This window comes from Dermochelys coriacea, chromosome 1 (assembly GCF_009764565.3).
Source record: "Dermochelys coriacea isolate rDerCor1 chromosome 1, rDerCor1.pri.v4, whole genome shotgun sequence".
NCBI lineage: Eukaryota > Metazoa > Chordata > Testudines > Dermochelyidae > Dermochelys > Dermochelys coriacea.
Genome location: NC_050068.2, coordinates 110,701,567 through 110,729,268, shown reverse-complemented (window position 1 = coordinate 110,729,268; position 27,702 = coordinate 110,701,567). Strand labels below are relative to the sequence as shown.

The following is a 27,702-nucleotide window of genomic DNA, read 5'->3' as shown; positions in this document are numbered from 1 at the left end:
TCTGTGCTGCCTTCAGAGCTGGGCGGCTGGAGAGCAGTGGCTGTTGGCCAGGCACCTGGATCTGAAGGCAGCGCCCCACCAGCAGCAGTGAAGAAATAAGGGTGGCAATACCATGCCATGCCACCCGTAGAGAGGTAAGGGTGGCAGTACCACAATAACCTTGTGACCCCCCCCAACTCCTGTATGGGTCATAACCCCTACAATTACCCCACCATGAAATTTCAGATTTAAATAGCTGAAATCATGAAATTATTGATTTTTAAAATCCTATGTCTGTGAAATTGACCAAAATGGACCATGAATTTGGTAGAGCCCTATGTTGCTAAAGGCTGTGAAAGATCCACACCCGGAGTAGTATTATTAAGAAGACTTAAGTCCCTGTACAGACAGCACTAAGTTGATGGAAAAATTCGTCTATAGTCCTAGCTACTCCTCTCGGGGAGATGGACTAACTACAGTAATGGGAGAACCTCTTCCATCAGCGTAGGTATCGACTATGCTGAAGTGCTACAGTAGCACCACCACAATGGTGCAGCGGTGACACGTAGTTTTGTTTTAAGTGCAGGACAAGTCCTTGGAGCATCACAGACCACAAACATGACAAGAGAATTTTACATTAAATACCAGAGAGTCCATCACTTCCAACCTGCCCCTCCAATATCGAGTACGTCTTTACTTTAAGACAAAATACCTCCGCTTATTTTTCCCCAGATATTAAGGATTTCTCTATGCTGGCAACTGAATGACAAAACTTTTGTTGTTCAGAGGTGTTAAAAAACCAACACTTCACACCCCGAAAGACAAAAGTTTTGGTGATGAAAAGCACCGGTGTGAACAGCACTTTGTTGGCAGGATCACTCTCCTGTGGGGGAAAGGTCTGGAGCAGTTGAGCCTGCACCTCCCCTTCCAAGGATCTCAGGGCCTACCTAAACACTGCCAGTCCAATCAAACATCACTCCCACAGAGACTGGGATAGGCATAAGAACATAAGAATGGTCATACTGGGTCAGATCAATGGTTCATCTAGCCCAGTATCCTGTCTTCCGACAGTGGCCAATGCCAGGTGCCCCAGAGGAAATGAACAGAACAGGGCAATCAGATAGCGAACCATCCCCTGTCATCCACTCCCAGCTTCTGGCAATCAGAGGATAGGGATACCCAGAGCATGGGGCAGGTGGAGTGTTCCTGACCATCCTGGGTAATAGCCATTGACGGACCTATCCTCCCTGAACTTATCTAATTTTTTTTTAATCCCACTATAGTTGTGGCCTTCACAACATCCCCTGGCAACAAGTTCCATTGACCGTGTGTTGTGTGAAGAAGTACTTCCATTTGTTTGTTTTAAACCTGCTGCCTCTTAATTTCATTGAGTGACACCCTGGTTCTTGTGTTATGAGGAGGAGTAAATAACACTTCCTTATTCACTTTCTCCACATCAGTCATGATTTTGTAGACCTCTCTCATATCCCCTTCTAGTCGTCTCTTTTCCACTGAAAAATCCCAGTCTTTTTAATCTTTCATGTGGAAGCTGTTCCATACCCATAATCATTTTTGCTGCTCTTCTCTGTACCTTTCTGGTTTCTAACATATCTTTTTTTGAGATAGCGTGACCAGAACTGCACACAGTATTAAAGGTATGGGTATACCATGGATTTATATAGTGGCATTATATTTACTGTCTTGTTATCTTATCCCTTTCCTAATGTTTCCTAACAGTGTTAGCTTTTTTGACTGCCGTTGCACATTGAGTGGATATTTTCCACAGAACTGTCTATGATGACTCCCAGATCTATTTCTTGAGTGGTAACAGCTAATTTAGACCCATCATTTTGTATGTGTAGTTGAAATTATGTTTTCCAATAAGCATTATGGCAGATTTATGGTATGATTTTACCGCACTGTCAGTAGTTTCTCAGAAACAGACGCCTGACTATTGTCAATGCTCTTTTGTATTTCAGTTCTGTGTAGAGACCTGCTCAGTGGTTTCAGTAAGGGGTCAGGCTTACTTGATATGGCATGGCTTCAGCAAAGCATGTTCTGTTCATTCCCTCTTAAGCACCTGGCAGAGGCCACTGTCAGAAGACAGGATACTGGGCTAGATGAACCATTGGTTTGACCCAGTATGGCCATTCTTATGTTCTTATAGTTGGAGGATGGGAAGGCAGTGTCTAGGAATGAACCCTCATGGACACAGAGAAAGTAAAATCAGATGGTTGGCTAACAACAACAAGATGGGAGATTTGGGGAAAGGATGGGATTAGGAATGAATTGGTCTTTTTTGAGGGAAAGGAATGACTAGTTTTCAACATTGTGTGAGTGGTTTGAGAGATGGGTAGAAAGGCAGAAGAAGTCTAGTTCTGTTGGGGGAGCAGCTGGGTGGAGCAAGGAGAAACTAATGGGGCATTTTTTTCAGTGTAATCCGTTGGGGACATGTATACTTACGATTACATTCTCTGCATGTCAAAGGGTAAGAAATAATTTTTTTTTATTTCTTGACCCACGCTAGGTGAGTAAGTTTGCAACATAATCTAATATATATTTAGGGTTTTGTTTTGTTTTTATTAAAAAAGCTCTTTTAGTAACTGGGTTAAGAGTAATCAAATACAGAGTTTTTCAAGTCTCAGTTCACAAAGTTCTCTATACAGTAGCCTGAATCCTGATGTCCTTCTTCAGGTTTTTTTTTTTTTTTTTTTTTTTACACAACTTTATCATCTCCTGCTGACCCATGTGTGATTATCTGAGGTTAGCCTCAGACCTGGGTCTCCTTATCTACAGATCTATAGAGCATTGTGGTGTTGCCCACTAAGCCAACCAGCTGGCACTACTAGAGATGATATAAATAATTCAAGTGTCAATCATATTTAATTTTTTTTGTAAATTCCAGAATTGCATCTCTATCAATAATTCTAAATACAGATTGCAAAATGATGGATGCCCTGATAGTGTTCAGTGACTATGTGAAAGTATGGATAGAACAGCTGAACAGTGGTTTTCAACAGCTGAAACCGCACATTTGAACAATAGAAACTTTCCAGTCTTTACCTGACAGATAGGCAAATTGCTTCTTTAACTGGTCTTCAATATCTGCAGCACAGAGGGGAATGATATCCTGATGCATGATTTCTTCTGAAACAAAAAACAATGCTATGTCATTTTATGGAGAATCACGGTCCACACAAACTCTCAGTTCTAGAGCAGTGACACAGAGCTATTCAAATTTTGAAACACCTGTCACGTGTTTGGAGAAAGTCTTCTGGCAAGAGCAATCCTTTGGTTTTCCATGTGCAGCAGGACTGATATATTCACAAATGATTACAAGTAACACAGCTTTGCTGAGAGTAAGGAGGATAGGATGGCTGTTGAGTCCAATATTTTTTGATGTGATTATACTATGGGATAGAGGTAAATCTGATTTTGCACTTGAAGCTCAAACTCAAATTTCATTACAGTCTGCTCAGATAATTTTTTTTTAAAAGTAGAAAATGGTACTATTCAACTCTCCCTGGAACTCTCCTGTAATGTACACAGAGTAACCTTTTCAGAATATGGGATAAAATTATGTAGGCATCTCCATTCTTCTCAATACGTCTAAAAGTTTTCATGAAGAAGCAACATGTATATTCAGAATTGCACTCACTACATTAGCCATTAAATCCAAAATGTAGTTGAATGAATACTTTTAAGAATAATAAAAGATTTTACAATATATATTCTTTATGATAGGAACATAAGGTTTACTATAACAAATCAGACCACTGGTCCATCTAGTCTGGTGTCCGGTGTCTAAATAGCAGGGCAATAATTGGCACTTATATCAGATGGGTAAGACACATTTCAGAGGAAGGAACCTTCCCCACAGGTAATGCACCTGGGTTAACTGAGCTATAATAAACATGGAAGAATATATTTCCTGATACCTTCAGTGATCAAATTATTCCTGAAAGTATGGGATTTTAATGCCTACTATTTTAGCTTGCTTAATGACAAATATAACCAAACTTTACCAATTCTTTAATTTCCTGCCACAGCTAAAACTTCAAATATGGTTGTCAGACAAGGAAATGTGGTTGTCCCAGTTTTAGATTTGTGGTTTCTTTCTTCCTGCTGTGGTCTCATTCTCTCAGATAATCTAAAAATTAAATATTGTTGCTCCTGTGATTGTATGAAAGTATTTCTCTGCATTGTTTTGGTTTTGTTTTGGATCATTGTGCCACCATTTCTCATTTTCATCCACCTGTTTTTAAATGTGTCTGACATCACTTGGTCTTTTATATTTCATTTTGCCCTCACATTAATATGCATTGAAATACCAGTGACAGCACATGATTGAGTCTGACAGACAGAACTGAGAATGTGTGACAGTGAATTTTCAATTAAAATCCCTAAATAATATTATAGATAATATCCATTTTAAAATATAGATCTGTTCAAATAGAATAGTGCCAGTCTAGTATTACCTGTGGTTATTGAACGCTTACTGTGACAGGGTCCACAAATGTTTGGTTCCCGATACATCTAAGCCAGGAGAGAAGAGTTGAACGGGGATAAAAACAGTTATACTCAGACTGTCCTGTTTTCTGCTTCCAGTCCTGGAGTGTGCTTTTGCTATGTAAATAACATTTGGGCATACACCTCTACCCCGATATAACGCGGTCCTCAGGAGCCAAAAAATCTTACCGTGTTATAGGTGAAACCGCATTATATCGAACTTGCTGGGTAGGGAAGACTGTGCCTCCCCAAACAGCCTGGCCCTGCCCCATCTGACCCCCACCTACTTCCCGCCCCCTGACTGACCCCTCAGAACTCCTGACCCATCCAACCACCCCTGCTCCCTGTTCCATGACAGCCCACCGAGACCCTCTGCCCCTTATCCAACCCCTCTGCCCCAGCTCGGTACCCTTAACACGCCGCTCAGAACAGCATGTCGGAGCCAGACACGCTGATCTGCTGGAGCGCGCAGCCCTGCCCCACAGAGCGCTGCTTTACCGCGTTATATCCAGTTGCGTTATACCGGGGTAGAGATGTATTTAGCTAACATTAATGGAGAAAAGTGCATAGTCTACCACTGCAAAACTATAGGACAATGAGAAGTATTTCTCACAAGAGCAATATATACTGCAAGTAGTCTGGTAATTAAAAGCCATGTTGAGTATGTATCTATTCTGTCATCTGTTGTGGATTGGATGGTATTTAAGTGTAACTTTAGAGATAGCCGCTGATGTAAATTAGTGATCCGATTTTCTAAACGTTCTTTTGATTTATGATCAGAATTGAGAAATGGGCCTGTACCAACACCCCAAATCTGAAGAATCTGCAACCTTTATCAAGTCTAGAGCTGCATCAAAATTCACAGCTAACCCTTATTGTTACATAAATGGTTCAAACCAAAATCCCAGTCCAAACACTTGGAATTTTGGATTAAAATTTTAAAGCTATGGCTCATTGTCATCTGTCTGTTCATAATTAACAGAGTGCTAACCACCTGGATGTTTTTGGAGCTCAAATAGCACTGATGCCAACATAAGAGAACATTTAAAAATATCATTCGAAGGGATCAAAAACATAAAACCTTCAATTAATTTCTATGCTTTTTGCAGATTTGAAACCTACAGCAATAATGAAAAGTTAAAGAACTTAATCAAAAATGCACTTTTGTGCCTTATTGAAGCACATGTTTCTAATTGTACCCAATACTTAGATTAATTAATCAAAGTAAGGATGGAGTTTCAGTCCTAACTTGGCATTTCCCTTTGGTTAAATCTGTAAGCGTTTGAGGTATTTTTTGTCATTTTTCTTCAGAAGAGTTAACCCTGTATAGATCATTGGAGTTTACTTACAATTAGATCATGCTTGGCAATAGATCAAAAGTGCATGGTGTGGAGTAGAAAATTAAAATTATCTCAGCCACCAAAGAAAAATGTTTAAGAAGTGGACCTAAATACTAGTAAAGTGGCAAAACAGCAACAATAGGCTGATTGAAATCTGTGGAAGACTAAAAATGAGAGAAAGAGAGAGCGCGCGTGCGCGAACGCATTATTTTTTAATTCAGTGAATCTCACTCGAGCAGAATTCTGAGAAGTGCTATTTTTAAGAGTAGCCAAAGAATTATCAGTTTCATTTCTTCCTGATAAATAGCAATTTATTTTCTGAAACAGAACTTTACTGTTCTCTTTCTGGCAGCTTGACAGAAGAAGCACTGATAACTTCTTTAAGGTCACACAGCGATTGAAACGATCTTTCTGTAACTGGTGAACCTCTAGTTGGCCAAAAGACCTCTGCATGTTTTACTTTCAAATCCACAAGAAGATATGTTAAACTGTTAACTATGGATTTAGCTATGGGGCCTCTTATTATGCAAGTGTCTGATATGTACAGGAGATATCTGAATTAAGTTCTTTAATTTCTTTTGAAAGATTTGTCTGCATTGATCAGCCCTCCCACAGAGAAGAAAAATCCAGTCTAACAAAAGCAGGGGGAGTTTACTGTTGGACTACAGAAACATAATGAAGATTCCATCCGCAGTGTTATACATACTTTAAAACCTAGGGTTCTGGCCCTGCAAACAGATGTGCACAGGTGAACCAATTTGCCCATACAGATCTAATTACAGGTTCAAAGCCTACATTTTCCAAAAATATACACAAACACAGAAAGGTATCCAACATCTGCAGGAACAAACAAATATTTTCATAACAGAAATTTAAGCTCCTAGTAAAACTGAAAATAAAATATTCTGCATGCCCAATTTTTGACAAATTGAGCAGTCAGACATGCAACTGAGCATCCAAGGCATCATTTTTCATAAAATTCAGTGAAACATTTTTATGCCCCCAATTGCACATTGATCACCACATGTGAACAATCCTGTAGGTGCCCTTGTTTGCATTATATAAAGGAGTTTGATTACTCATTCTTAACTTCATCCAAACAGCCTTTGAAGCCTAAGAAAAAATAGAAGACAGCCTAATTTCACTGATGCCAAGACCAAAACATCAGTGCCTAAGTTGAATCCCATCACTGAATTAGAGCCTTAGTTGGTTAAACCAATACCACCAAATGACATACTCTGAAAACATTCAAAACAGTTTCCCATTGCACCCTACTTAACCAGCAGATGAAGCCCTTCTTTCCTTGCTTGTTCCTCCTTCTCCCCCCCCCCCAAACACACAGGGTGAGGATGAGGATATATGAAGGTCTTCTAAAACTATTTTGCAAATCTTTTCAAAAAAGCCTTTCCATAGGAACATTGCAGAAATAAATCACTCCATGGCTTTCTCCTATTGCCTGCTCTTCTGACCTGTAAATCCTGGTGTCCAGATAAATATTTAGAGTGACAAATCTTGTTCTCTGCTTTGTCATGTCACCTGTTGTGTGTACATGTATATGTATATATGCAAACACACATACCTAGAGACAACAGACAAATCAACAGATTACATTGTAAAATTGGAGAGACAAGGTGCAGTAGGTAATATTTTTTATTGCACCAACTTCTGTTGGTGAGAGAGAGAATCTTTTGAGCTACACCGAGCTCTTCCTCAGGTGTGATCCAATAAAAGCCATTACATTACCCATCTGGTCTCTCTAATATCCCGGAACTGACATGACTACAACAACACTGCCTACAACCATGAGATTGGTCCGTTTCATCACCAAATTGATATATTAATCATTTAAGTCATGCATACCACAATAAGACTTATAACTGAAGCTGGTTGGGAATGTGTGTCAGAAAATGCAGATTCAAACAACACAAAACAGTTTATGGAAACACATGCAGGGTCCGTGGTTCTGGAGCAGACCCGCCATGCTGACTGCCCCAGGATTGGGGACCCCAAGGCTTCCAGGCTCCCTACCATAAAGGCAGAGGCTCAAAGTAGGACTCTCACAGCCAGGAGCCTGGCAACCCTGGAAGCTTGTCCTGGCAACCCTGGAAGCACAAGCTCAAGATGTGGCTTTCAGGGCTTCTAGACTTTCTGCTCCATGGCAGGGCACTCCTCTGACTCCCATGGATTCAGGGGCAGTTTGAGGATTCCCCTGGATTTAGGGCAGCCAGCCGTTTCATTTTCTTTTTTGGGGAAGTGGGGGAAGAATACAACCCAAAACTATTAGATTTTTCCAAATTCCAAAATTTTGGAATGTTCTTTCTGTGGGATATTTCAAAATTTCAAGTTCTCATTCCAGATCAGAACAAAAAACTGCTGTGAAATATTGGAATTTTCCACAGCATGGACATTCTCAGTTTCAGCCAGCTCTGCTTAGAACAATCTGACCTGTATATACGTTAGCTGGTTAACCATCTCAGGTATGTTAGTTAGGACTCTGGTAGTTCTTCCTTCTCCTTCCTCCTCTTCTTCCTATACATGTCTCTCTTTTTCTTACTATTGTTCCTGAATTTCAAAAATTATGGTCTAAAGTAACATACTCAGTGCACAATAGTATATTTTAAGTAATGCATAATTTGTATAACTACCTGGTTTACAAAATGATTTTCTGCATGCACTTTATTGTGTGACTATACTTCAGAATGTAATAAAATATTACTCTTTATAAGGCTACTAGGAGAAAACAAGGATGGGAACATCAAAACTGCAAAGGCAAATCATTGGTCATCAAAATTGCCTCAGACTAATTTTATCTGAAGTAACAACGAAACTCATGACATCACATTATAGATTTATGACATTGAATGTAAATTATTCAATACTTCTGAACAGATCTGAGGGGGAATTCTGTTTGTAGAGGAATTAAATGAGAAATGCTGGAGGAGGGAGAAGTACATCTTTGCTCAACTCATCTCTGGAGTATGTGGGGTTTATGCTTCTAATGATTCACAGGCAACCTAATTGGCCTCAACTGAGTATATGGCTGGGATTTCAGATGGGACTGTACTCGGGGCAGCTAGCCCGTCCCACTGCTCACATTACCACTGCCGCCCTTCTATTTTTAAGATGCTTGCTCAATCAGACCTAGCGCAGGTACGTCTACTCAAGCTTGAAATTACACTTCCAGCTCCAGTGTAGACTTATTCAAAGTCACCTCATCTTTGTCTTGTATACCAAGGAAGCATGAGGGTGTTCTCACTTCTAGAGTGCTTAAGATGTGATTGAATTAATGGTTCAATACTTCAAAAGATGACACATGAACTGCAGTTAGTAAATGAGAATGAAAGAGTTGATAAAGAAAGAAAGCAGATCAAAGACTGACTGGTGAATATATGGCTTAAAAATGATGGGACAAACTGCTAAGTAACAGGGACACTATCAAGATTAATTAATTTAAAAACACGTTGTTTAGAGGGTAACTAACAACATCTTCGACCCCAATCTGGCAAGGATGTCAGTGAGGGTGTAGTGACCCAGCTACATGAAGTGGCTTGCAGAATCTGAACCTAAGACTATTAGAAAGATTTTTTTAAAAAATTTAATATACGCTAAGCTTTGCATTTCAGACAGCAAGATAAAAGTCAGACAGTAAGATAAAATACTATCATTTTTATTTTAATCAAATTCAGTTGTATGTCTAGTCAGTTTCCTTTTTTGGTTCTCCTGGCACTAGAAAGATGCTGTCAAGTTACACAGCATACAGGAAATTTTAAAATTCCATTCATATTAAGCTTAGTAAAATCTTTAACTTGTCTCTTTAAATTTAAAGAAGCCTAAATTTGGGGCCAAACTTAAATTTACAATAGATGTTCTGATATAAGGAAAAATGCCCATAAAATATCAGAACTGTAGATAGAATATCAACTGTAGGCATAATCCTTCATCTCTGTTCATCCTCATGTCAGTAGCCCTATTGACATCAGTATGACTATAGGCAGGAATAGAGGTTGCTGGATTGGGACCAGTATTTGTAAGGCAAGGATGAAATGGTATAAAAAGTTATTTCATTAGTAACAAAGTTAATAAATGGAGACAATTTTTAGTAACTCACCAAAGTCAATATTTAGAAGCCTCACAGTGAATATTGAAGCCATTCTCAGTGACAAACAAATTAAGCAAGAAGAAAAAAGTCCCTTTAAAATAGAAGACCATCTTAAGAAAGAAATGCAAGACAGACAAATACAGGTGCCCAAATACAGAATAAAGAGGAACAGTGAACATCATAAACAATCAATTTAGAATCAAGAACCACCATATGACATATGAGGAAGGATGGTCTTGTGGTTAAATCACAGGACTGCATCAGCATATTCTGTTTCTATTCTTGCCTCTGCTACATAAGTTCTGTGAATTTTCCAAGGTCACACATCCTCTTTATATTGCAGTATCCTCATCTGTTAAATGATTATAATACTTGCCTACTGTACTTCTTATGGGTGTTATGCAGAGGAATTAATGTTTGTAAAGCACACTGAGATCTTCAAATGGAATGAACTATAAGGCTAAAAAAATTGATCAAGTGTTGTACAAATGTGCTAGAGTACAGTTCTCTGAATTACCAACACAAGCCTAATTAGTTGTCAAGGAGAGAAAATTTCTAAAACTAAATTATTAAGAAAGATTTTTGTTTTAAGTTTGACACGTGGGGTTATGACCACCCTGTCCATTCCATATTGATGAATGGAAGGGGTATCCTAGTATGGAAAAAGCTGATAGCCACTGGTTGTTTGAATGGGTAAACAGAAGTTATTTTAAATGTTTTATGTCAGATATTCCTGATGTGTTCATACCCTCCCATGAAAATGCTGCAATGAACCACCAGAACAAAGGCCAAAAAGCAGTAAAAAGCAAAGGCAAAGCTCGACAGAAACCTATGCTGAATGGTTCAAAGTATCTTATTGATCAGAGGACCACCAGAGAAGGTATTAAACAAAAATTATGAGAGTAAAAAATAGAAAATGTCATTTGTGACACTGCAAAAGAAAACAAATATAGAAAGAGCTGTGATTTCTATTTGCCATCTGAAAGCATAGTCCTGTTCCACAGTTCTTCAGCCCAGAGTCAGGATCAAACAGTGGTAAAATTACTTTTTAAAAGTACCAGAGGACAAAACAACCTGAAAATCTAGGTCTAACCGGCTCAGTTCACAACAGAACCACATCAAATAAACTATGTTGGAGCACTTTCTTCCCACAAAAATCAGAAGCTCCTCTGGCTGCATTAACATGGTAACTGAAGTGAGGTCATTCAGCAGTGCAAAATAATAATAAAAATAAAAAATAATGTCATCATCACATGCCAGAATCCTACCTCCACAAGCTGCCTCAGGTTTTCAGTACAGCAACATGATCAAGTCTGTGCTATATTAGAGTAGGAATCAGATTATGGTACTGTTCAGTAACATCCATTTTTTTCACCCAGCCGCACAAAATCTCAGCTCCGTAATGTAGTCCAGCAGGAGACCAAACACAGTAAAAATGACAAAACACTTGGGGTAAAAACCTGGATCTACTGAAGTCATTGGGAACTCCCATAGATATCAATGGGTTCAGGATTCCATCTTAGGAGAGGCAGATCTCATCCAGATGGCCAGGTACTTTCCCCCACAAATACAGCATCAATCCTAGCCCTGCAAGGGAGTCCCAGGTCTTTTGTCTTATTTTTATAATCAATTAAAATGGGATGGGATGTAAAAAAAATCCTGTGATTCAGCTAACAGATTTTTACAGTAATAAGGGAGAATTCTCCATGATGCAGTTATTGTAGCTAGAAGAAAGTTAAATTCTAAAAACAAAAGTGATGATAGAGATTGCCAAAAACAATCCGCTTTAGAGTAGCCTTGGGCTGTACATCAGATTCCCAGTTCTGGATATGTAACTGCTAAGCCTATATTTGAAAAGGTACTAAACGTAATAAATACAAAAGGGACTCGGTGACTGAATAGAATTAAAGTGCTGACTGCACTCGCCTCGGTCATAGCACAGCCCTTTCTAATAGTGGCCACTGATTTTCAAAACCATAATGTCCCGCAAAGCTTAACTTTAGATAAACATAAATTTAGCAACGGGAGCAGGAAGTGGAGAATTACATCACAGGAGGGATTTCTGGCCTGCCTGTCTTTCCCACACTGAGAAAAAGGTAGGTGGGGTAGTGAGGTAGAGACCAGAGTTTCAAATAAGCGAAGCAACCCACAGATCCCATGGCACTCAGACGTCGAGTACAGGACCTGTTGTGTGCGGAGCTCATTTGAAAGTCTGACCACTTCAAGTAGATGCCTAAACAAGACCTGACCTCTTGAAAAAAAACTGAGCCCCAACTTCAGATGCTAAGCACACGTTTGGAAATCTGGCCCTAGGTGTTTAGGCCTGTCATTAAAAAGAGGACATTAAAACAATCGGCAATCAATATGTTCAAGTTCTGACCTAAGGTAAAGCAAGAAAGTTAAAAGATGTTTAAAAAACTTCTCAAAAGTACGCAAGAGACTTAGGAATTTAAGTTCTCTTACCTTTCAATGAAACTTATGGTATGTCTACACAGAAAAAAAAATTCTGGAGCCAACTGAGAAGCAAGCATTTATTTGTCATAGGTCGCCTAGTTAGACTATGTGTGCTGGAGAGGGAACGTAATGCTATTAACCCCTCCCACCCCCCCTTTTACTATAGGCTTTACTCCAGAAATTCTAGAGACAGGAGTCTCCCTCAGAGTCCGGGAAGCCCCATTTGGTTACCACAAAGTAGGGGGTCTACAGTAATTGCCAGAAGTCCTGTCTTGGGGTGTGTTGGCCTTTGAAGATTTGAGAGGGGACTTCTAGGCCACTCCCTCCCAAGCCATTCTAACAACAATGCCTTTGGGACAGAAGATGCAGTCACTGAGGGGAAGGATGATACAGTCTCAGTTTACAGCGTGTGAAAGTCTATACTACTGACTCTGTCTAGGGCTGGGGACCAACATTCCAAAGGTGGGGTGGGTGGGGGGTTTGAGGACTCCCTCCCCCACAATGGGGTGGATCAAAATGTCTCTTCAAGCTGCCTCCCTCACAGAGAGGACCAGAACAGCAAGGCAGGCCAGGAATTGTCTCCAGGGCAGCTAGGACTATAATCTGGGTTTCTGGCAGGGCCTTCTAGGAATGTAGCTGGATATATAAATAATTCCCTTCCCTCAGATCAGTTAGAGACCTGGAAAGATCAAGGTACATCTCCAAGTGATAAGGGACCACCCACTAATCAAATTATGTTTTCTTTTATTTCTCATGGCACAGTACAAGAAAGAGGAAAAAAGAAAAGAAGCAAATCTCAACCCTCTCTGGAGGGGCCGAGTACACTGAAAAAGACTGGTGAGATAAAGCTCTGCTCTCTCTTCACACTTTTTTTATTCCCCTCAACTCCATCAGCATGATTCTTTTGTTCAGTTTGTCCTGACCATGGGTCCCATTAATGGCTAGCAATTTACAGCTGCTTGCTATCTGGAAAGCTCTTCATCTTTATCTGATGTCATCTTAAAGGGTGAATCAAATTACCTAACAGTGCCAAAAGTCCTCTCACATGAACAGAGTGAACTCTTCTTAAAATCAGAAGTAATATTCTATTTCAGGTGAAATTAACCATGCTGCATATATGTAGAGAGTGCCTCAAGCACCAGTCCTGCCAGAAGACATAATAGTGCAGATCCCTGCACCAGAATGGAGGCCCTATGCAGAAGTTTGTAGCATCCGGGGCTTGGAGCCTAAGGCCAGGTCTACACTAGGAAATCAAGTTGGCTTAACTACATTGCTCCGAGTGTGAAAAAGCCACACCCAAGTGGCGTAGTTGTGACAAAACACGGACAAAAGGAAGTACTTCTTCAACAATGCACAGTCAACCTGTGGAACTCATTGCTAGGGGATGTTGTGAAGGCCAAAACCTGTAGCTAGAACAACAAAGATTTGATGAAAGGATTGAAGGTGCTTACATTAGAATTTATATCTATTGGTACAAAGGCCTCTATGCTTTTTCATCTCAAGCTCAAATCCTTTGCAGATAAGAGAAAGTTCAGCTTTCTAAAATGAGAAAGCAAAATCTTTTCTTACAACACAGCTGAACAAGGAGGAGAGGCTGAAAATAATATTTAGGTGGATCTGCAGATAATCCTAATTTTATAATCTGTTTCCCCTTGTTTAAGGTCAGATACTATTCCCATTTAATCAATGGGAATTGGATCAGGCTCTTTGGAGTCAGTAGCAATATGCAGTGGTATTTTACTTTACATAGACTTTAAATAAAAATAAAGGGAGAAACAGGTTGGCTTTCAAGGCAGGTTCTTTTATACAACTCTTGGAAACTATTATGGTCCTTCTGAACCAAGTCCAACATGATTGAAAACAAACTGTAAATAGTTTTGGGTTGATTGTTTTCTCTCTAAAAAAAAAAAAACACAACAAAACTTTGTTGCTTAGCCCATAAGATACTTTTGATGGTCTGACTAGAAAATTAAACAAAAAAAATTTTTTTTTTTTCAAACACACAAAATTGGACCAATGTGGTCATGTTCAAACCCCCACTCTGGAAGAGACCCAAAATTAACTTTTCTGATTCAGCAAAAACTGCTAAATATTTTGGATTGGGTTCAACACAAACCACTTCCCCCACCCAATTTTTCAGAACTTCCACAGAACCAACAAATCAATTATTCACCCAACTCTAGCGCCACTGCAACCTAAATTTCTATTATTGGATCAGAAACTAAGTGACCAATCCCCCAAGATTTTTACCCACAATAGGACTCTTTCCATTTAAAATAATTTATGAAGTGCCATGAGAAGGAAAGCTGTAAGTTATATAAAACAGCTCCATCAGAAATAGCTTGTTTCTGCTACACTGAAGTCAGGCTAGGGCATGTAAACTTAAAAACACTAAAGCTTCATCTTCCTCAACATTCCATCATATTAGCAAGGTTATATACCTAAAAAGAAGCATCTTTAAACTCCAGCTACTAAGGAAAATAGCATTGTCAGTTCAAATTCAGCATTAGGTGTCTGATGCATAGCTGAATCATTTAAATATTTAAAGTCTTATCTTTAAAACTAGACAATTGATTGATGCTTACAGTTAGGAGACAGCTCATATTTCTCCACCCATTCAGGAGAGACAGGTTCCTCTTTAGACCCACGATGAATAAAACAGATCTTCACATTCTGAGTTTTTTAAATAGAATCATGTTCTACCGAAACTCCACTTCCATGGTATTAATCCTACCCTGAATATCAGTCTATTTGATACATAGCTTCTAATTTACTTCATATTAAAAAACATCACGATTTCATACCTCCCAACAGCCTAGGGTTCACAGGACTGTCCTGCTTTGACTCCCCAAATACCATTGTGGTTGAAGCAGATCATGTCCCACGGGGCTGGCTGGGCTCGGCTCCCTGTTCCGGGCGTTACAACTTGGCTCCTGATGCAGGGAGGCAGAGCCAAATACAAGTGAGTGGCATTGCAACCTGATGCACAGGGTCACAGCAGCACTCATTCAAACTTGAGCAGTGCTGCGACTGTGTGCCAGAGGTCAGGCTGCAACACCCAGAGCAGGAAGCCAAGCCCAGCCAGCCTTCTGCGACAGGAGCCGCCACTGCAGGATGAGCTCACAAACCTCCCAACCCCCAGCAGCAGGTCCTACCCCTGCTTTAGCCACTTGAAGTGTTGGGAAGTATACAGTTAAGGGCCTCATCACAGGAGGGAAGGATGTACTTTATGAAGGACTGAAACAGCCTGCTGCCATGCTACCTGGGGTAATAATGTAAAATTGTACAAGCTAATCAAGGTCTTGCCCTGTCAATACTCGGAAAGAAAGTAAACCCAGGTTGCTAGAGGAAGTGGTCCTGGGAATTCAATAAGTGGCATTCCTTCCCTTATAAGCCAGAGCATGGTGATATGAGGCACTTTATTGCTTGAACAGGTTTTACATGACCGCTTTTGGTCATTAAAAGGTTCCATGACACTTCTCAAGAAGAGAGGTGCTAGTCTTTGCATCTTGGATGAGTTCTAATTTGAGCAACTACCTTCTGGCCTCTTAAGTTCTGAGTTCCCATTGTCAACGGGATATGGAATTCTCATTATCTTCATTTCTGAAACTGAGACATACTGTTGCTATTGCTATGTGCAGTTATTCAGTCTTCCCTTTAGAGATGTCTGCATTTCAATGAGGGTGGTGAAAGGATTAATGAGATTTTTTAAATAATGATACATGTATGTTATTTATGGCATTCGGCATCATTTTGAATCCATATAAGATCAATATTCATTCAGTTATAATTTATTCACGTTTGTTTTGATATAGTTTATAAATGGGGCTTCAGCAGGATCATATCCCCTGCAGATCAACATAGAGGCTGCACCTGTAAGATTCCCTTCCCTTACATGTACTTCTAGTTTTTGTTTTTTTCAAATGCAGCTCAGCTCTTTAGCTAAAGATGTAGCAGTTCATGTTTTTAGCTATGGAGGTCCCCAGTGTTTGAGGGCAGGAAGAGAGTCCTTAGGGAAGAAAAGGTGGTAGGCTGGAGCCTGGGGGGTAGTGTGGAAGAGAGAGTCAGCAGCTAATGGTGAAAGGGGAAGTAAATAGCAAACATCTGTGAAAGAGCACTGCTGACCCAAGAAGGAAAAAGGGAGCAGTCATCCGGGGAGTGGGGAAAAAGGGAGCTGTCATGAGTAGAGCCCCACCACTTTTTTCCTCACTCACACTTAGCACTTGCACAGCATTTTGCATGTTCAAAGCACACATATGAACAATCACATGGTAAAAATGTGTCTTGCATTGCTTGACCCCAGTGTTCTATTAAAAATAGAGTATTTTTGGTGTGGTTAAACAGTGGAAAGAGATTAATGGCAGGCATGAAGAACCTTGTAGTGGGCTCAATTATAACAAGAGGTATATTTTTGCTAACTGAGGATTCTGATCATGGAACACCTGCTGAAGGCTCATTTTGAAAGCACTGTCAGCAGTTATGCTGAGCAGCACCAGCAGTAACTTCAGCACACCACTCAAGAGAGGAGGATATGAAGATTAAAGGTAAATGTTAATGCTACAAGTGAATAGAAACTAAAATGAACCAAACATTTACCCTTCCATTACAGACTCAGCTGCCAATGTGGAGACACTAAGCTTCAGTGCTAGCATTTAAACAATTCCCATCAAATGTGAGTTTTAAATTCTTGTTAATTTATTCTCACTGAGAGAAGAAGAGCAGGAGAACTTGTTGAGACTATATGTTAAACACATAGCTTAATTCCTAGACACAACTGTACCAGCAATAAAAATACATTCCAGGGCAGGCACTTGCAATGCATGTAATGAAAAAAAAATACACACTGCACAGATGCAGATTACCACCTGCTCTGCTCTCACTAACTAGGGCTTCCTGTTACCGTGAGCACAAGGCATTTTTTTTAAATTAAAAATTTAAAACCATCTGGTTCTTCATGAAAATCATAAATTGAGCTTCGGCAAGGAATCACTCACAACATGATCACGGTCATCTTTTGTACATGGAGATTACTGACTCATCATTCTTGCTAACAGTTTGCTCAAGTGCATATTGATAGCGGTGTTCTAGAACAGCAAGACCCAATGCAGCACATGAGACACTCGCTGTTCCGATATTTCCAGTGATGAAATAGTCACTTACATGTATGTCTTGATAGTGTCAGTAGCCAACTCAGTTTTTGGATTCTTCCAAATGCTTTTCTAAGGACCTCTAATCCAAACACCTAAAATTAGTATTAAAACCATTTTAGAAATGCTTGTCTATGTTTTACTATTTTTCTTTGCGATACCGAGCCCCAGATACTGGCACATTAGCTTCACCTTGTCTAAGTAATTTCATCATGTGGGCTTTGCATCTTTGAGGCACTTTTTGATTCAGGGTTGCTCCTTTCCTTAGGATTTACAGTCTATCTTAACTGTACTTGCAAGATACTCTGAGTGTAACAGCATGCCACACATCCTGGCAGAAGAAACCATGTCAGTTCTACTACTTCACTCATGTACACCCAGCAGAACAAGCTGAAGTTCTTCAGTAATTCAGAACAAACTTAAAATGGGGTCATTCAAGTGGACATATGCAAACACTAATCATCTCTAGTTTAAGGAAAGTAAGAAATAAGTACACATCAGTTTAGAGATCAGAAACAAAACTCCTTTATTGTTTTTCCCTGTACTGAGGAAATTCAACATGGCTTCTACTATCCCAAACACTTTTAAGATACTTTTTTGTTTTATGTTAAGATAAGATAGAAAATCAGGGGAAAAAAGGGAATTCTTTTTACAGAATTTCAGATGTGTCAGAACCACCTCAAGATTTCCAGTTTTCATATATATGGAGTCTAGTCATCTTGGTTTGGATCATAATGTGCTTCAATGCTCTTTGGTTTTTATCCGGCTCTCAAGTGTCCCAACACTGTCTTAATGGCACTTTTAATTGCCCCTGTGCTGTTCCAAGTAATGGTAGTTACTTCCAATGTGAGGTGACAGCAGGAATTCTTGATTACTTCATAGACTACCATGAACTAAGTCACATATACGTTATGGTATGGTATGGTATGGTAGTTACAGTATGTCAGCAGCAGTGTGCTCAAGACCTTCACAATGACCCAGCATAGTGAGGCTGATGTATGGAAGACCCAGGTTTGAAGCAAAAAGAAATTGCATATCAAGACATTGAATTATTTCTGAATTATTTCTATTCATTCTCCTTGAGCAGCTGGAGAAGAGGGAGCATTGATTGTGGGTATCTCAAAGTCGGTTATCTACATCAGTACTACAACTTCAGATTCCTCAGGACCTCCACCACAAAATTAAAGTTAATAAAAGCTGTAACATTTCTGAAATAGACAATATTTTAAACAATTACTATTGTGTATATTTGCGCACACAGTGTACAATAATAAAATCATTTCTGAAATGTTCATTTTTTAAATTTAGCTATTTCAGTTTATTATTCTAAATACACAAGTGTCTTTATATTTGCATATGACAATCACATATGACAGATATTTCTGAAGAAGCAAGAGAAAACACGTTCACAGAAAAAGCATGATAGACTGAGCATAAGATTCTCATTTAAACACTTGCTAATGGAACAAAAATGGAACTTGACCCAAATATGTCTAATTTAGTACTTTATCAAACAGGCCTCTGTGGATTGAACGGAATATTACACTTTCTAACTGACTGGCTGTAGTCAGATTTAAGACTCAAAGTTAATACAGTTTTCTGAATATTAAAGTCTAAAATGAGAATTAGGAGGAAAGAAAATTCTTAGTACCTCAGCTACTGAATTTGGAGAGACCTACTGTATTAAGAAAAATTGATAGGAGCCCTACCAAAATGATAGGGGGTCGTTTTTACCAGGATTTAAAAAAATAATACATCTTCCTTTAAAACTTGAGACAATTGCATTAAAAATAGGTTCAAAATGGTCTTTTCCAACCTAACACCCTAACACTATTTCCTCATTAAATCCATCCTCCATCAACAGTCCTCCCCCTAAGAAAAACAATGGGAAAGCACATTCCTTGCAGCATGCCCTGAGAGACAGCATCAGGCTTTGCGGGACCAGCTCGGGGAGCAACTTTCAAAATTCCTTCTCCAGTTTCCTCAAGGAAACGGCTGGGTTGGGTGCCTAAGAGGATCTCAGGGGCAATGTATCATGATATCATGTACCATCAAGGTGGCCTCAGAAGCTAAACACTGTACATCAGTGATAGCATAGATAATTCCTGACCAGTTCCAATTTTCGGTTGGAATGATTTCTTGATAGAAAATGCACTTTCAGGAGGAAAATTTCAGTTTTACTTGAAAATTGTGATGTTTGTTTATTTGGAAAATAATTCCCAACTCTGGGGATCCCCTGCTCTTTGGCAGACCATCTGACAGGCTGCTGGGGAGCCCAGGCTTATAGGTTCCTGGACAGTCCACCAGGAGGACTGTCTCAGAGTTGGGGGTTTCCAGTACTTTCAGGCTCCTCTGCAGCCTGGAATCCCTGGCACCACAGCCACCTTGTTCTCCACCTGGCAGTCTGCCTTAAGCATTTTAATCTGCTCAGTGTCTCATCTGATCTGGCATATGGCCTTTTATGAAACTTTGAAAAAAAATTGTATGGAAGGTACACTGTATTGTATGGAATTCAGCCATAAACCCCACACTTCTGAGCAAGGATTCCAAGTTATTTTTGTTGCAGGCTGACTGTGAAAAGCAAATTAATGGGGAAAATTTTTCTCGGTTCTCTCTGACTCTCCTCTTCACCCAGGATCAGAAAGATGCAAAGTTTTCCTTCCATATGTAATATGAAGAAAGTTGAAATTATATTTGATTATTCCAACCATGTGCGTGTGAGAGAAACCTAAAGAGCAAAGCTTGAAAACAAACCAATAGCAGATTATTATATTATTATTATTATTCCAGCTCTAGGTGTCTAGCTGCTGTGGGGACATACCCTAAGTGTCAAAGGCTCCTGGCTCTCTGCACAGAACAGAACACCCAAGACACTGCACTGGGACTGCGCTTTGAAGAGGAAATGCTCCCAGAAGATCATGTAGGTTGCTCAAGCCAGTTCAAATAGTTTAAAAAGTGTCAGAGAGCAAAAGATGACAACATCAACATCCCAAAGGCGCATCTCAGAGTTCCCTGAAAAACTCATTTAAAAGAGACAACCTTATCCAGGAGTCCCCTTCTTTCCAGATAACATTACATGATGAGAGGCAGAACCTTTAATAGATCAAATGTAGTAAAGAGGTGTAACAGCAAACTTTAGATTTGAACTTCCTCAGTTGTTAAGAGGTGTTCAGATTTGGGATTTTGTCTGAGCTATATTTATAATTAAATATATGATTATTAGACTCACTGGATCATCAAAAGGCATATTTGCTCCCTAGGGACTAGTTCCCTGCCAAATGTCAAGCTCCAATGGCCTCCCCGCTCAGGTGCAAGAGATTCAAAAAAGGACGTTAACATTTATTTACGACAGCAGAAGTATTTGTTCTCTATTATCTTTCCTTACTGAAAATAGCTAAGTCATTTTAACTCACATTAAAACAAACACACACCACCACTCATGCTCCTGGGTTCAGAAAAAACATGCAAAAGCAGTGTTATGATAAATACCAAGCAACTGACATGAAACATGTGCAACCTAAACTACACGTTTGGCCCGCAAAACTGTAAAAATAATGTAAAAATCCATTCAAAATAGGATACAGAAAATTCAGTTATCTAGGTCCATCTGCCTTAATTACCTTAAAACAACTGAAGGATCTGGAATAAAAAGACAAAACAAATGAAGATATGGTATTTCCAAAAAGCAAGGAAAGAAAAAATATTCAAATGCCACAATCAGGTAACTTCGGAAAGTATTTCTGAAAGAAAGCTTGTAAACCGATTGCTTTCTGAAGCCTGTTCATGACTCTCTGGGGTTGTGTCCTCACATTAAGAACTCGTGGCTTAGCAGGATGCAGCCCCTCCCAGAGGGATGGCAGATCCCACATCTGACCGTGGCCAGGCCACCCTACACTCCACTGAATCTCTTGCTCTAAGACAGAGAAATGGCTCTGTTTTGTTTTCTTCCTTTACGACAATGGCCTTAGTTCACTCCAAATGCTGAGCTATAGCAGAAGTGAATAATTCAGCCTCCACTCTGCTCCCCAACATGTGACCTTCCTGTGTTGTGGCATGTATCAGTAACTGGAACATACCTATTTTTATTCCAAATTAGCCCTTGCCATTGGCTTTGCCCTTACCTACAGCTTGTAGGGCTTTATACTGCTTTCAAATACACAGGAATGTAGCCTCTCTCCTGGCCTAGATCCCCACCATTGGGGAGAAAACCTACAGAAGGATCCCTTCACACAGTCCCATTAGGGGGTCCTCCTCCATAGCCAGTTATCTGCCTGGCTCCCCTGGGAGATGCAGGAGGCACGAACTCTAATCCCAGGCAGCCTGCCCCTTGGTCCTATCGAAGGGGCTGATAATGATATAATAATGATACATTATTATAGTATCTGAGCACTTCACAATCTTTACTGTTGTCCTCACAACATCCCCCCTGAAATACTGAACTATTACTGCTCTGTTTTTACAGAGTGGGGACTGAGGGACAGAGACTTAACCAAAGCCACACAAGAAAGCTGCAGAGAATTACATCCCGCTTTCCTGAGTCCCAGCAATAGTGCCCTATCCTTCAGACAATCCTTCCGCTCTGTTTGCCCTGATCATTCTGCCGCTCCCCTGGAGCCTTTCTACCAGGGCTCCCCCGACCAGGGAAGCTCAGCAGGGAAAATATCATGGCCCTACCTCTGTATTTTACTTTCCAGAGAAACCTCATAAGGTGAAAGAGGACAGTGTCTCTCTCCGTTCCTTTCCCCAGTCCTGCCCCAGCCTGCTAGTCTTGATCCTCTCCCTTTCATGGACCCTATAGCTCCTCTCATGGCGTCTGGAGGAGGTAACAGTGCCATGAAGACAGCTCACCCTTCCACCTGTCTCTGGAATGACCCCATCATACATACATCCCAGGGAGAGATGATCTGGGCCACAATGAACAAGATCACAATATGTAGCTACATATCTGAGATCAGAACTGAGCCCTGAAAGTTGCTAGTCAAAGCTGCCTCCTAATGTGTTTACATTTTGTCCAACTTTAATCAAACCTTACTGAAAGAGGGAGCTCAGTGATGATATGCAGAAACTCTCATCATTGTTTAGCACTTAACTCACACCTATACTTTTAAATTCATACACCACTGTCACAGCTAAGCTGGATAGCTACAGTTCATAAATGATCTTATTCTACCTAGAATATTCACTGATCCTACAAGATAAAATATATTCTAAATATACAGCATGTTCTTAAATATAGACACCTCCCCCCAACACACACAAATACTAAAAGTTTCATCTAATGATTAATCCTCCCAGCCTTCTAATCTTTCTAGCCTTACCTTTAATTATTCCTTTATTCATTCATATGCAGCATGCATTGTGGTATCCTCCTCCATATCAAGTGCAGTAATAGGAACGGCTACTGATGAATACAGAGTGCCGTGAAGGCTCTCACACAGATAATTTAATTAGTTATTCTAAACACAAAAGCCACCCCTTCCCATTACCAGTTTCATTTAAATATGACATTTGAAAAGCAGCAACATTGGAATGTAAAATGCCATCCCAGCAAGTTACAGCCCTTCCTCTGGTATTCCTCACCAACAATCATGCATACCAAATAATAGAAAACAGAACTGGAAATGTGAACTGAGGAAGGAGAATAAGGAAGTAATTTTTGGATGTCACTATTTCCACAAAACTTGCTTTTCAGTTTTGAATGGACTGTAGCTGCACTATTTATAGCAAGTAATATCTCAATGTTTCATTTCCCTCCCAAGTGAAACAAGATTTCTGTGGAAATCTTAATTAAGGAATTTAAAAAATAATTTATTTTTGTTTAAGCCTCCAATGCTAACAGTTTTAGAATGACAAGTGCACCCTGAAAAAGCAACGGTCTTCCCCGTGCTCCCCTTCTCGCACAGGGCTTCTCATGGAGATCAGTACAAAAATAAATATTTGTCAGAGTGAGAATTACAGCTCAAGCAGCAAAAAGAAAAGGAGTACTTGTGGCACCTTAGAGACTAACAAATTTATTAGAGCATAAGCTTTCGTGAGCTACAGCTCACTTCATCGGATGCATTTGGTGCATCCGATGAAGTGAGCTGTAGCTCACGAAAGCTTATGCTCTAATAAATTTGTTAGTCTCTAAGGTGCCACAAGTACTCCTTTTCTTTTTGCGAATACAGACTAACACGGCTGCTACGCAGCGTAGCCTAAGGAGAGCAAAGTAGCTCTCCAAGATAGCACCCTCTTCCCACTAGCTACAACCGTGGTTCTAACTGGTATAATGATTTACTAATTTACAGTACCTCTAACAAAAATGGTTTCTTGTAACAACTGCAAAGCAATATAGTTGATACGTAATGCATCTAAGAATAGAAGGATATGTTACAGATTTACATATACATAACCCCCTCCCCACCTGACAGTATATTTATACAATATTGCACATGCTGAAAACGTAAGAGTTCAATTTCTTGTGCCCTTTCACCCCACCTCACATGTTCCTCAATAGGATATAGTGTTATTTGCCAGAGTTACCGGGTAACACGCAATTTCAATGCAATTAAGTCACTAGGAAAAATTGGAAAACAAATATAAGGCTGGACACACCTGTGCTTTTCTTCAGAAGGTGCCACAATTCTGCAATATTCTTGTACAGCTAAGAGATCAGACTTAAGGTCATATTGCCACAAATCAATTTAGTGAAAAGCAGTTCCATAGACAGTGACCTATTTATCTGTAAGCCTGCCTTCAGTACACAAAGCAAGCACAAAATTCCATCTTTCAGTCAAAGCCAAGTTCTGTGGGATACAATATCTTTCCTCAAATTGTATGCAAAGCAAATGTGCCTTTCAACATGATCAGAGGTCTGGCAAAGGGTTAACTGTTTACTGAATATTTATCAGTTTCAGTCTTATTGTATAAAGAACTGGCATGTATTACACTTAGTTTATTTACTTAGTGTGAACACATTCACTGTTCAAATATCGTCAGAACAAGAATGTGTTAAAAAAATTAATTAAAGCTTTCAATGTTGCATATCACAAACCTTCCTTTAGGAGCCCTACATTTAACAAATGGTAACCTCTCAAGTAAAACTATCTTTTTTTTCCTCCCAATACAAGAAAATATATTGTCCAACAGACAGCTGTCTTCCCCAAAGACCATTCTGATTAGCAAATCCCTTGGAATTTAACTGGGCATTTCATATTTAGTAGGGAAATCTCACCCTGGCATCTTTGACTGAAATAGATCAGAATATTTTGCCTTGTAGTAAATCCATAAAGCATCTGTTCCTTATGAAGATGTATAAATCCATCAAATGTGCTACAGACAGCTCCCTTCTCTAAAAAAGAACCCTATTTTACTTACAAAGTCACACTGGTGAAAACATACATCAAGCTTTCAAAAAAAAAAAAAAAGGCAATCTTTAGAAAATCCATTATGACCAATTATTTTTGTACGACCTTTCACATACTAATATTTAGCAGTCTTGCTTTACTTGATCCTTTAAAGTAATTGCTGAAGGATAGTTTATCTGTTAATTAATGGTCTCAAGATTATTTAGCAGCAATCCATCGCTAATATGAAGAGTATGAAGATAAATGAAAATGGCAGCAGCAGCAATTAGATGTCCTATATGAAAATTCCTGGGTTCCCTCCCCCCTTTGTTATAAGAGCTCTTTTCCAAGAAGAGAGGCCAAGAAAATAGAACAGCAGAGATAAAGAGATTTGGTTGAGGCTCATATCTGTTCACAACAAACCATTTACATGGGGAAAAAGTTCAGTTCTATATTCAGCAATCCAGGCTATCAATCAATTCTATACATACGGAACCAACAGAAAACAAATGACCAATGGAGTGCACGGAATATTTTAACTGCTTACCTGCAAAAGTTTTACTTGTCTAACTTCCACACATCCATCCTCAGTGAAGCAGAAATGCTTATAATCTCAAACCCACTTAACAATTTCTTACAATACACATACTTTAGAATCATAGAATATCAGGGTTGGAAGGGACCTCAGGAGGTCATCTAGTCCAACCCTCTGCTCAAAGCAGGACCAATCCCCAACTAAATCACCCCAGCCAGGGCTTTGTCAAGCCTGACCTTAAAAACCTCAAAGGAAGGAGATTCTACCACCTCCCTAGGTAACCCATTCCAGTGCTTCACCACCCTCCCAGTGAAAAAGCTTTTCCCAATATCCAACCTAAACCTCCCCCACTGCAACTTGAGACCATTACTCCTTGTTCTGTCATCTGCTACCACTGATAACAGTCTAGATCCATCCTCTTTGGAACCCCTTTTCGGGTAGTTGAAAGCAGCTATCAAATCCCCCCTCATTCTTCTCTTCCCCAGACTAAACAATTGCAGTCCCCTCAGCCTCTCCTCATAAAACATGTGTTCCAGTTCCCTAATCATTTTTTTTTGCCCTCTGCTGGATGCTTTCCAATTTTTCCACATCCTTCTTGTAGTGTGGGGCCCAAAACTGGACAAGTACTCCAGATGAGGCCTCACCAACGTCGAATAGAAGGGAACGATCACGTCCCTTGATCTGCTGGCAATGCCCCTACTTATACAGCCCAAAATGCCATTGGCCTTAAATATAAATATCAAACAAGCTGGTACAGTACACTGCATTAAAATACAGCTTGAGAGTGTAACTAAACCACAACTAAAGAAATTCAGCTATTCTTAGCATTCACTATTATGCTTCCAGGATCTGTAAGGAATCACAAATGTGGCTGGATCCTAAAGAATTTTTTTAAAAATTAGAGTTGGACTAAAAAACCGGCCATCCCATAGAAAATATTTTAACTGCTCTAGATCTTATATACAGCTCTTTGGATTTCCATAGTGCCTTCCATCTGAAAAACTCAAAACATCTGTCAAACATAAAGGGAAGGGTAAACACCTTTAAATCCCTCCTGGCCAGAGGAAAAAACCTTTCACCTGTAAAGGGTTAAGAAGCTAGGACAACATTGCTGGCACCTGACCAAAATGACCAATGAGGAAACAAGATACTTTCAAAGCTGGAGTGGGGGAGAAACAAAGTTTCTCTCTGTCTATGTGTTGCTTTTGCCGGGACCAGAGCAGGAATGCAGGTCAGAACTCCTGTAAAGGGCTAATAAGCCATCTAGTTAGATATGTGTTACATTCTGTTTTGTTTAAATGGCTGATAAAATAAGTTGCGCTGAATGGAATGTATTTTCCTGTTTTTGTCTTTTTGTAACTTAAGGTTTTGCCTAGAGGGATTCTCTATGTTTTGAATCTGATTACCCTGTAAGGTATTTACCATCCTGATTTTACAGAGATGATTCTTTCACTTTTCGCCTCTATAGCTCTCCTGTGGGCAGCCTCTAGGGTTTTTTCTGCCTCTTTCGCTGCCTCCAGTCTGGTTAACTCCAATTTGTGTTGTGCCTGGGTTTCTGTCATGTTAGCCTCTCTGTTTTTAACTAACTTTACACCCAAGAGTTACAAATAAAAACAAAAACAAACTTGGCTTGTCAAAAAAAATATACATATATAGGTTGTGCTGTAACCGGATACCTATGTTCTCTGATAGTGATTGTCAGCCTACAGAAAAATCCTTAACAAAAAAACAAACGCACACCTTTGTCTCCAGGCAAATAGACAGAAAACCCCTCTACTTGCTCTTAGCTAAAACACAACTTCAGGTCTGTGAAGACTTGTGAATTTCCCTGCAGGAGGTTAACTACCCTTCTCAGGTTCACTTTTACAAGCTGTACTCTCAAAGTTCCGTTGTCCTTCCCTTACCAACCTCTGCTTCCACAAGGAACTAGATATTAAATTCTAGACTACAAGTCCTATCCAAAGCATCTAGAGATGAGAGTAGACCTGCCATCCCCTGCATTCTCGAGAGATTAACGACCCAGCTGTTCTGCTCTGCAGACTCAGCTACCCAGTCTTCCCTCTCGCTGGCTGGGCTTGGGGTCACAACCCCACTGAGCCCTGTCCCTGGTAGCTCCATCCTTGCTGTGGACTCACTTCCCAGCAGCGCCTCTGGACAAGGCAAACCTGGTTGGCAGCCATCCTGCCCTGCCTGTGGGTCCCCCCCATTCAGCTGGGGTCTTATCTCCCTCCTTGCTCAGCGCTGCCCTTGCTGTTCCAGTGGGGGCAGGCAGTGAGCTCTCTGCTCTCCTTACAGCATCAGAGCCAGCGTGAGC

At 39.9% G+C, this 27,702-nt stretch overlaps 1 protein-coding gene across 24 annotated transcripts in view; it reads right to left on the bottom strand.

Moving 5' to 3' along the window:
• MCF2L (MCF.2 cell line derived transforming sequence like) overlaps nucleotides 1-27,702 on the bottom strand; it is a 262,711-nt gene that overhangs the window by 104,696 nt on the left and 130,313 nt on the right. For 19 of the 24 annotated variants that reach the window (XM_043505613.1, XM_038367742.2, XM_043504747.1 and 16 more), the window contains one exon: nucleotides 3,043-3,126. In XM_043505613.1, the coding sequence (XP_043361548.1) occupies nucleotides 3,043-3,126 (84 nt within the window). Of the gene's footprint in view, nucleotides 1-3,042; nucleotides 3,127-22,846; nucleotides 23,092-24,122; nucleotides 24,175-27,702 lie in introns of those variants that run through there. The other 5 variants (XM_038367812.2, XM_043505365.1, XM_043505472.1 and 2 more) reach the window with 3 other exon arrangements.